Source organism: Glandiceps talaboti, chromosome 12 (assembly GCF_964340395.1).
Source record: "Glandiceps talaboti chromosome 12, keGlaTala1.1, whole genome shotgun sequence".
Classification (NCBI taxonomy): Eukaryota; Metazoa; Hemichordata; class Enteropneusta; family Spengelidae; genus Glandiceps; species Glandiceps talaboti.
Genome location: NC_135560.1, coordinates 10890556 through 10902802, shown reverse-complemented (window position 1 = coordinate 10902802; position 12247 = coordinate 10890556). Strand labels below are relative to the sequence as shown.

At 34.1% G+C, this 12247-nt stretch overlaps 1 protein-coding gene across 1 annotated transcript in view; it reads left to right on the top strand.

Annotated features, from left to right (window-relative positions):
* The first annotated feature begins 1825 nt into the window (after positions 1 to 1825).
* LOC144443563 (arrestin domain-containing protein 3-like) overlaps positions 1826 to 12247 on the top strand; it is a 39984-nt gene continuing 29562 nt past the window's right edge. Inside the window, exon 1 of the mRNA XM_078133094.1 lies at positions 1826 to 2064. Within this exon, the coding sequence (XP_077989220.1) occupies positions 1912 to 2064 (153 nt within the window). The 5' untranslated portion in view covers positions 1826 to 1911. The remainder of the gene's footprint in view (positions 2065 to 12247) is intronic.

The following is a 12247-nucleotide window of genomic DNA, read 5'->3' as shown; positions in this document are numbered from 1 at the left end:
AACTATGATAGATTTTTTTCGACATTTAATTTTTATGATTTTTTTTAATTTGATTTTTTAGCATATGAAACCTTTGGATTTGATGAATCTAAAATAGATTTTCTCGAATGGAAACTTATTTTGACCTGCCACCGATTGCAAAATGACGACGACGAGTCAAGCGTGTAGATGTCAGATGTCTGAGATGTAACTTTCAGTTTATTGCTGTTACATTGCATATACACCACGTAAAAAAAATTGTACGCAACATGTGTAAAGCTTAGTGTCACGCGTTGCGTTATCGATATGTAAAATGTGACGCGTTCCGGTATGAATATATGACCTAAAATAGTTGCCATGAATCCTAGACCCTACACGTACGAAAGGGCCCCGGGTCTATGTAGACCTGGTAATTGAATGAAAAGAAAAGTGAAACTCACTCACGACTCAACGGAATTACTATCCCACAAAAAATAGATGAATAAATAATTAATTAATTAATTAATTAATTAATAATTGATTTTAATCAATTTATTAATTAAACTAACTAACTAATTAACCAATAAATAATTAAATTGTATATTCGTCCACCGTGTTTCCTATACCACCGTGATTATCTTTTCATAAACCATGCATTCGGTATTAAAGTTGGACATGACAAAATGCATCGTCGCAAACCATAGCCTCATGCACCGTTCAAGACGGACCTTAAGTTGCTTCAGCTGGAATATGTGCACGGCTTGCGCATGCGAGAATGGACAAAGTGTTTCCTTGGCTGGACTGAACTCTCAGTTGTCAAACTAGATGGAAGGAAAATTAAAAAAACAACAACAACGACATGACAATATTTTATTATTGTCAGGCACGTTTGAAAAATGCTAAAGATTTTCGTTGTTATGGCCTAAGTATGAGTCATACAGGAGCGTAACTGCAATAATTGTAGGGTTTGTTTTAAAGTTTGACTTAGTTTGTTTTTATTCTTCTGTTTTTGAGCTTTTTTCATTCTGTGGTTCGTTTTCCAATTTAACTAATTTTTTTTTTAAAAAGCCACAACAACAAACAATCCCCAAAACAGAAAAAAAACTTAACTACAACCACAAGGAACGTACGTTCCAATTGTTGCAGCTAACAAGAGTGTAACTAAGTTCAATAATAGAAATAGAACGCGATGACCCCATGACACACATTTCCATCTTTTATATTAAAAAAAAGTTAGATAAGAAGATATTGAGAAGGCGCAATAATCGGCCAGCATGTCAACTATAGTAGCCTGGAATCCATGCGGATTAGGATTTTAAATTATGCTTTCAAATTTAAATCCAAATCCACATGGATTCCAGAGTAAATCTGTAGTTGGAGTTGGGGGAGGGGGGGGGGAGGGGATACAAAATAACTACTTTAACTCTCCAACTTAGAGCTGTCCAACCCGATTATAGTTAATACCGTCTCTAGTTTTGAGGAGTGTCTGAATATTCGCGGCTTTCTTTTATCAATTCATTCATTAAGTTTTATATTTATTCATTATCATCGTTTTCTTTGATCCATTGTATTTGCAGATCACCTGAAATTAACCTTTAAAAACCGTGAGGGAAAGAAAGGTAGTTAATTTCCTCCGATTTCTAATTAATCAAACATTTTGCTTGATTTACCATCTTATCTGCCCACACAGACTGATTTGATCTCCCAAGTGAGTGTTTACAATCCATAGTTCTTCCATATCAAATTTACACCAGTACGTGCATAAGCTCCCGACCGGCGAGACCAGAGACCTAATTATAAACGGAGCATGCGTAGTTGTAACTTCCGGGATGAGCCTACAACAATATTCTGAACTGTCGACTGAGATCGAGAAAAGAAGAGAGAGTGATTCCATCGTGCCCCGATCTCGCAGCTTTTGCGGCGGATCTGTGGCAACTTTCGCCGGTTTGCGCGATGATGGGCAAATTGAAAGACTTTCGCATCGTTTTAGATAATAACAAGACGGTGTATTCATCCGGAGAACATGTATCAGGCGTCTGTATTGTCGACCTCAGGAGCGACATCAAGCTTCGAGGAATACGAATGTATATGCGGGGACTTGCAAAGGTAAACGTTACATTATGTTAAAATGGCAGGGCGTCTTACGGATAAGGGTTTTGTAGAGCGATTTAAGCTATTTGTATCTGGAATCCGGATTTCCGACCTTTTTGTTCACTTAAGCTTGCCGAAGGGAACAGTTTCGTACACACTTTATACCATATCTCTGTTTATTGATCAGAGACGGGAATGTTGTAAGTTACGTCATGTGCGAGTTACATCATTGTGACTGTCGCGCCGCTCGTCAAGACTCCTCGTCGACATAGATGAGAGTTGATCGATGCCCGCTAAATTTGCACCCCATGGCAAGTTTAGACGGCGTACAATAATACATAAATGTTGTCCGATTTATTTGCTTTGATTTGCAGCTAAAACAAGACACATTCACATGGACAGCTTGGTTGTCTAGAAATTATGTCAGAAAATTGTAGCAGAGCAGTATAAGAATATTATGAAGTCACAAGTCGTAACTTAAGAGTTTGCAAAAGTGCAAAACTCCTGAGTTACAACTGTGACTTCCTATATTTCCTCAGATAAAGTCAAGATACATACATGCATACATACATACATACATACATACATACATACATACATACATACATACATACATACATACATACATACATACATACACACATACACACATACATACATACATACATACATACATACATACATACATACATACATACGTACGTACGTACATACATACGTACGTACATACATACATACATACATACATACATACATACATACACACACATCGTGCTAGTGACAGGCGTGATCTTTGACACGCATCGATTACATGTTTCAGTGTCAAATACATGTTCTTATTACCCTTGAAATTGATTGACCAAACATATTGTGTGTGTGTGTGTGTGTGTGTGTGTGTCTGCATGTGCATACATACACATGTGTATGCTGATAATGCATGTATACGTTTGTAATTGTAACATGGAATGCAAAAAAAAATCCCACTGTATTAGAAACAGATACAACTGCCCTGCTGGAACAGTTCTGAATTTACTAAATGTATTACTCCAAGGATTTACTTAGTCAAGTGGACGAATACAAAAATTACCAAATGAAACTGGGAAATGTTGGCAATAGTTGTAGGAAAACTAAGCGGGGCATTGTGGCAACAAACCATGGCATAGTGACATAAACAAATGTACCAAGTAATGACAATCCACCATGCAGATAATATCGTGAGTTCTACCCACTAACATATGTAGTACATGTATTTCAAAGCTCTAAATAGAATGAGAATACACTACACATGTATATATTCAGAATACTTGCAGAACTACATACATGTCAAGTCTACAATGACCCCCCCCCCCCCACCATTTATCATGCTGGGAATGTAGGATGGAAACATTTGCATAACAAAACATTCATTCATATGCAAATTAACCATGGCACATTGGTAAACACCTGGGGAGGACACATATATGTCTATTATAAACCTCATACAAATGTCATTTTTGGTGTGAGACTGGGGATGAGATGGCTAGTGGACAAGCAAAAGTATCGCGATCGTCTGAGCATCTCATATACCATTGTATTGTGCAGTCTCTTTACTCTGTAAACGACTGTAAGAAATAATCCTATACTATAACCACAATTCACATCATAGGTTGAAAACTATTAGAGTCTAATGATAACATATGCCATATTATATATAAGAGGGATTATATACTAAATACATTTAGATTATGTACAGTATTCCACACAAATGAAATTGGTACACATTGTATACTGAACGCAACACTAACTGGGAGTACGGTATGTGTAACCAGCTGCAGGTTTCCTTGGTGATCAAGATTGTGTAATATGCTAGATGGAGTAAGCAGATTTAGAATTACATGAACACAATTTGAATTACTAGGTACACTACATGTATGAATTCCCCTATGGAGTAGTCAGGTACTAGGGAGGTACTTTGACAAGATTAGTCATGTGTCATTTAGCACTGATATTAAGTTTATTTTGATCTGTTAAAGAATGGAGGATGAATTTCTTTGTTTTAAAAGATATCACGTTACAAACATATATTGGTATTAAATAATCACATACAAGGGGTCTTTTCTGGTCCTAATAGAGTTGTGGGTTCCATGATCCAATGATTTCTTGGAAACAATGGAATATAATTAACATATAGTGATGTGGTTCCTTTGTTATGTAAATTACATTGGCACCATCATTGTTTTCTGAGAAGAACATTTTGTTGAAATATAATATTTTAGTTTTGTCCTGCTTATTTCTTTACCAGCACATGTCTCAATCAATCAATTCTGATTCACATTTCAACTGTTCAGTTTCTATGATGAAATTCTTTGAATGATTCTACAGCCCTTTTCTATGAGCAGTTAAAAGATTGCGGCAAATGTCTTACAGTGTGAATCACACTAGTAGAATGTAAGTTTGTAACATGTACATGTACAAATGTACCTTTGTATTCAAAGTATAATTGTCGTTGATTTTGGATAAAATATCATTGAGGATTCCAGAAATGACATAGATAACAAAATATACCTGTTTATCAATTTGGAGCATCAGGTTTGAAATGTTTGTCAGCACTTCAATCTGCCTACATGTACTTCAGGCCAAGGATCACACACATATGATAGAAGGGATAGAGACAACAGGATGCACCTTTTAGTTAGAATTGTCAGTGATTTCAGTGATGTCAGTGATTGTTAGCCTGGAGGGGACTACTATGTTTGTGTTTGCGAGCATGTGTCCGTCCGTTTATGGCTGCCATATTTGTCATAAGATTCAGATCGTAATTTACTAAGTTTGAATGTTGGGGTGGGGGGGGGGGGGGGGGTTGCCATATTTGTCATTAGATTCAGATCGTAATTTACTAAGTTTGAATGTGGGGGACTATGTCCTCGACAAAGACTTGTGAAAATATGTCATTGGTGATTGCAAGAACCATTCAGATAGCAAAATATACCAGTATTGTGGAACATCAAATTTGAATCAATACAGATATTGCCATCCAACAAATGTTCAGACCTTGATTACACAATTGTGTGATTTTGTCAGAGTGGTGTGTTCTTACTAATATCATCAAAACTAATAACAAAATCCGCAGTGATTAGATTTTCATTGTTATACATTAAACCTCCATATTATAAAGAGAGAATTAGTCCATTGCTCTGTGATCATACTTTGCACTCTTTACTTTAGTACGAAAGAAGAAGTGAAAATACTTATTTGATAACACCAGATATCTTGTATTACACAATATAAGTGTTTCGTGTTTTATTCATGTAATTTCAGTAAAGTGGATGCCACCCATAACGTCAACTAAATCATGAGTTATCAAATTTTTACAGTTGTAAACAAAGTATTAGATATCACGTAAGCTTTCCAACAAAATATTTAATATAGATATGTAAATATTGATAGTCAATAAGACAAAATACAGAGTCCTTTTTTGCACTCCTTATCAAAACTTTGGATGAGGATCTTGAACTTGAACATGAAATGTTTGGAATATTATGTTAACTCATATAATTTAATGCTGTGAACAAAAGTATGGAATTTCAGTCTGCCATTAGTCAAGTAATACGTGTAGTTACTGATTCTTGGGTCTAAGATGGGTAATATTGATATACATATATACATTTGCACCAGTGTTCTCCCCAGGATGGATTGCCAGGATGGGGCTAATTTGCATATTAATTTACATATAAATAGCATGGTAATTTACATATTGGTTTGTATAGTGATCAACATATAATAAACTTGTCTTCGACATTGGAACCAACTCTGACATGTTTATTTTAACACTTTACTTTTGTCATGTCTATGGCATAGCCAATTTACTAGTACTTCCTAATTCACCATGCCAGTGTCACCATTACAGTGAGTGCACTGTGCTGTGAAGTCTATAGGAAAGTCTGAAGTCAGTGAAAGTCATTATCCTAGCACAAAAATCTGTGCTACCCCCACTGGGCAAAGGGTAAACAATGCATGTCAGTAGTAAGCCATCACAAATTGATGGAGCAGTTGCAATTGTTTAGTTCCTTTTACTCATTAACCGAACTCCACCTCTCCAGGTTGAAACTAAAATCCTGTGGGGATGCAATAACACCATTACGTTTAAATGAAGGCAGTCGGGGGTAGTACCAATTGTTGTGCTAGAATAATGATGTTCCCTATGTGTGAGTGGAGATGATCGTAGTAATCGTATGGGAACTACATGTCAACTACATGTAGTAGTGTAGTGTAGTGTAGTGTAGAAGAGCAAATATATCATCACTCTAGTTATAGTAAAGAGAGCCATGATAGTGGAATACAAACAAAACTATTTCTGAAAAGTTAATAACATGACAGGCAGGGTTTTCAAATACTGAATATGATATGTCGATACATCATTCCAAAGATGCTAAAAGTAGTGATTTATTTTTATTTGCCATGGTATTAATGCTGGTTATAATACCAAATTAGCTTTTAGAATTGTCTAGTGTAGATATGTAAGCTGTATACTGTTACTGGTAGTTGTCACCTTGTTGTGTTGAAAATACTGAATTAAGAAGTCCAGCTGTAACATTTTAAAGCTGCACGAGCAGTAACTGGGAATTTTGTTTATCAAGTAACCAAAGATGTATTCGCTAAAAATTAATCAATTCCTTATGAAAAGACACTGTTTCTGTTAATTAGTGGTCAATATTATCCGTAGGTGGTATAGTGACAAGTTCAAATCTTTTTTGATCAAACAACAACAATTTATTCACTGAGGTGTTAAAATACCAATAATTAGATATTGCACATGTTAATCAGTGGTCAGTCCTGATATTAGTATTGCAATAACAAGTTGAAATCATGATCGTCGTTGAGGGCGCTGATTTTTGGGTACAGACCCAAAAATCAATTTGATTTGAATTATCATGTATACAGCTACAAAAATTATGTTCATCCATTGGTGATTCAATACTGTTCAAGGTATTCTATTTTACGAGTAAGTTAGTGTATCTAATAACAAAAAAAAAAAACATTTTCAAAAAACTTGTTCAGTTGCAGATAATGCAGCTTTAAAGGGTATAGTCTAGCTCCACACGTTTTTCAGTGATTTGTTTCATATATTTGGAATTACATAATGTTATCCTATACTTCCATATTTCAAGTATATATAAATATAATTGTCAATAATCAGGAAAACATCACTTTCATCTTTGTGTTTGTAAATATTGAAATATCTAAATTTGCATAATATGTAGTTTTAATATGTAGTTTGACTTTGTACAGCAAACATGTCAATCTCTTTCAAACTAGTGTTTGTGTATAAACAAATTTGCATAATGCAGTTTTGATTTGTACAGTATGACTTTGTACAGCAAACATGGCAATCTGTTTCAAATGTGTGTTTGTGTATACCCAAGTATCCAAATTTGCATAATATGTAGTTTGACTTTGTACAGCAAACATGGCAATCTGTTTCAAATGTGTGTTTGTGTATACCCAAGTATCCAAATTTGCATAATATGTAGTTTTGATATGTAGTTTGACTTTGTACAGCAAACATGGCAATCTGTTTCAAATATGTTTTTGCAATTTTAATATGTAAATTTGTCATGTGCAGTTTCTACAGAAAACAGGGTAAAAGTGTTTTATATACAGGTATTCAAATATCTAAATTGCATCATACATGTATGTACATTTGATGTGCAGTTTGTACTCCATACATGATGTTTCAAGTGTGTATGTGTACAATGTATATGCAAATATATGATTTGCATAATATGTAGTACTATTTGTACATGTACAGTAACCATGACAATCTGTTTCAAGTGTGTGTATGTGTACATTGTGCTTTAAATGATTTATATGCTCATTAGTACTGAATTGTAATATAAGAACTCCTATCTTTTGAATTGGAAATGAATTGGCAATTGCAATGATGAGTTTGAAATTTAATGTAGGCATTGACCTGTGTACATGAATGAAATATGTATATACTGGGGACATTACTAGTATACGTGACATTGTGTGTGAAGTCAGTTAATTTAATGTTAATTTAAATGCAAATTGGGGAGTTCAACTTTTCTATACCTTTGATACAAAATGTACAATGTATGTTACTGTTAGACTAAGGCGCAACATCATAAACCAAAGGCCTCTTTACGGCATTGTACGAAACATACATGCCAATTTCCTTGCTTCAGCAGAAGTATGTGCTCTGGCTTGAGAGAATACGTATCATAACTAGCATTATATTTTCAGACTCTGTTTTTGGAGGTTTACATATTTTTGTTTATAATTTGGCTTTATTTTTTTGGTAATGTATAAAATGTAAATTGACGAAAAGTCAAAATCAGATATTGTACTGGCTTTAATATACATTTTCATGTATAAAATCATACTGCTCTTCTGTGTATGGGCGTCTGATACTAAGAGAATATATGGATATTTCCGAAAGGCAAAATGTGAGCTACAAACTTCTATTTGTTGTCGTAATTGTGCATGTATTTATGTTCTGTAACTCAGCACAACACACAGCAAGAGAAAATTGTTGTAAAAACCTGTACAGTAGACAAGTGATAAGTGATGATAAGGTGGGAAAAAAAACGTGTGTTGCTGATAACATGGCCTCGGAAAATAGTGTACAATGTAGGTCGGTCGGGATTTTATTTTATTTTATTTTATCTTTTTAATTGTTTTCATTTTTCAAAATATTGCTTCGACCCAAAAACAAATGAAATGTCGGTCAGAATATCCCTTCTGTGATAGTTGGATGAAATATGTACAGGCAGCACTGGGGAAAGAAAACAGACATACATGAAGGTCAAAAAGACAAAGAATTTCTTATCATTTTGTTTTAAATGTTTAAAAATATGTTTAGGATCGGTGGCTTAAACTAGGGTCAGTTGGGTTATCAGAAACTCACAATTTTTTTCTCCATTGCAAAAGCTGGCCAACAACAGTAACTGGTGGCAACAAGACTTTCAAACTGACTTGCAAAAGACACTTTCTGTATATATAGAATAATAACGCAACAGTCTTTCTAGGGGAAAATTGGCACTGCAGTGAAAGAATTCAACCCGTAGAACAAATTGAATATGCAATCTGAGCCTGTCAAGAAAATTACCATCAAAAGGGTCATTGAAATAAAATCATAACGGTGTCAATACTCGGTCAATTTAAATGTCTCTTCGTACTTTGAATATTTTATAATTGTCAGATTTTCAAAGACTGGCTGACAGCATTGCAATTAGGAAAAAATATATATAATGCCGTCATGGAAATGTCAGTATAGCATTTAAGATTATATACAGCTTTCAACCAATTTATTTCAATTATTTAAAGCATAAATTGAAATGATAGGATATTGAGGTTTGCGTTGCATGATTTGAATATGCAGAGTTCGCGTTTAATTATTCATCAAGTATTGGGATTAATTTGGTTAATACTGTGGACAACTCATTAAAGTTGCACAACCTGAGTTTATCAACTTTTTCAACAAGTGAAAAATTCTTACATAAATTCCCAGTTAAACTCTTCTAGTATTAATGTTAATGTCAATGCATGCCTTCTATGACATTACAATTGCCATCTGGTTTTGTTAGAACAGTTGATTGTGTGGTAAGGGTTACCTCCACATTTTTTAATATGTATAAAAAATTATGTCATATATTTTATGAGTCATAAATTACAACATGTACTACCCGATTTGAGTTCAGTCAATTGCAAGTGATTGTAAAGTATGCTTCAGTATGTATAATGTTACAAATGCATTTTTTAGAGTTGCTGCAAAAATTACGCTCAAACAAGTATAAACTCAGCTTGTGCCCCTTTAAAGTTTTCTGTTGCAGTATTTTCTAACAAAAGAATAATGATCAAATTTAAAAAAAAAAATTATGTTGACTATTATTTAATTTTAACCATTTTGAAAAAAATGTAACATATTGGGATTAATTTTACTGATGGAAAACTCAGTTATGTTTTCTGGTGCAAAGCTTCTAAAAACTTGATGAATTTTGATGAAGTTTTTGAAAATGGAAGCATATTGTGTAACCATAACAATAAGCATTAACTTGGCTACTGAAGAGTTCCTTGAAGTTTGTTGGTGCCTTCTGAAAACTTTGATGAATTTTGATCGAATTATTGAAATTTTTTTAATGAAAAGTTAAACAGATTGTGTAACTACATTGTATAGTATGGCGCAGTAATTTGGCAACTGGAGAATTCCTTGAAGTTTTCTGTTGCAGGACTGTCTAAAAATGTGGACTGACGAAATTTGATCAAAGTTTTGACATTTTTTTTTTGTAACCGAAGTATGACCCATTCTTGGCCAGGTCATTACAACATAGGGGTGTAATAAAGGCTGTATGTAGTAATAGGCAATGAATAGTTTGCTCACATTAGCATGGTAACACCACCCGTTAACAAGTTTATCAATCCCTTGTGAGATTGAACACAGAGAGATTCTCTGTTGATCTATTCACCGAAGAATATAGCTGACATATTCAAAACTGTTATGAAACAATTTCAAAGAGCATGATTTCATAATCATGTATATTTTAATTATTAATTAAGTATTAATATTGTATAAATGTACAAGATCAAATTTTTACTACCGGCTATCCATCAACCATTCTGTTTAAAATCGGTAATTAACCATGGCAACACAAAAGCAACTGTCTGAATGAATTGTGATGGAAGTGTTCTAGAAAGAGAAATTTCAGAATTATTACCAAGATCCTTAGCAACCATAATAATACCATAGCAACTGCACCTGGGTTGCTGTTGTAGCTTCTCAGATGATAACGATGTGAAATTGATTGAGTTTTAAATGTCCTTGGGGTTGTAAATCCATTCATGCTAATTTTAATGAAAATGTAATTTGTACAACAGTCTTAACCACACAATATGTATTTACATAATGGTCACATATCAACAATACTAGCGTTAGAATAACTAGATATTGTTCCCCAGTATTTTTCTTGGTTCAGCCACGGAAAATATGATTTGTGACCTAATGAGCCTTGGGAACTATGAACAGCGAAACAACCCTTAGGCCACAAGCTTTTTCCGGCTTAATGAAGAAAACATATTGGAGAATGGTATAATTATACATCCTCAAGTAAAATTGATGAAACCCAAGGAAAACATTAAATGGCAATTTGGAATATTGATTAGTATTTTGAGCATCACAGAACCAATTGTAGTGATGTAGATATATTAACCCATACTTCTTGTTTGAATGTGTTTAATCTCATTGTATAAAATCATATGATATGGTATCAGGAGCTTCATTTCACACCTGTTCATGTACACTTTGTTATCATCACGTACATGCATACAATACCAGATTTCTGTCTTGGTGTATTTCGAAAATCCTTATTACGAAAGAAAATCTTACAAATTGAAAGGGACTTTCAGAAAGGAAATCCCGCTTTTCCTGGCGTGTCACGTAGGCTGAAATAGCAGGAAATTGTTATTATTCAAGGAAATTGGTTGAGGATGCACTAGATGCCATTTCATCAGCTTTGCTGTATTTCTACTGCAAGGAGAATACACACATCATGCAAACTGTGATATTAGTATGATGATGTAACATCCCTTGGAAACCATAACTGTTGACCTCATATCAGGTAAATGGTTTTTATCATGGCCAGGGGGTCTTTAAGAGATGTGAAGACTTGAGAATTGAATTTCAAAAGGGGAATGAACTCCCCAAGATAGTCATTAATGGTTACTCAATATTTCAGGTCAAACAGAGGTCAGATTGTTGTGGATAGCTAGTGGTATACATGCAAGGTTTGGAATGTAATTGACTCCGCAGTATCACCTCAGGAAGCAAAATTCGCTTTAACAGTTGATAGATTAAACTTAAACACCCACCTTCCATTTAGTGAAAATTTTGTAAAAAACAGTTTTGACAATCAAAAAGAAACTAGCTATTTTTGTGTCTTCTTTTACTTTTTAGTCATCAGTTTTTTGTTGTTTGTTTGAGTTCCAAAATGAATGTGAGATTTAAAAAACATGAAGTACTGTACATGTAGGCCCAACGTTCTTCCATTTTGTTAATACATTGTATGTGTACATGTATGACATGTATGTACCCACAGACAAAGATATTGTGTGTGACGTACATGTACCTTAGAATTTGGCAAGTGTCCTAAATCCCAATGTTTGTGTATCATATTCTCATACTTGTGTTGTCCTATCAGTGTAC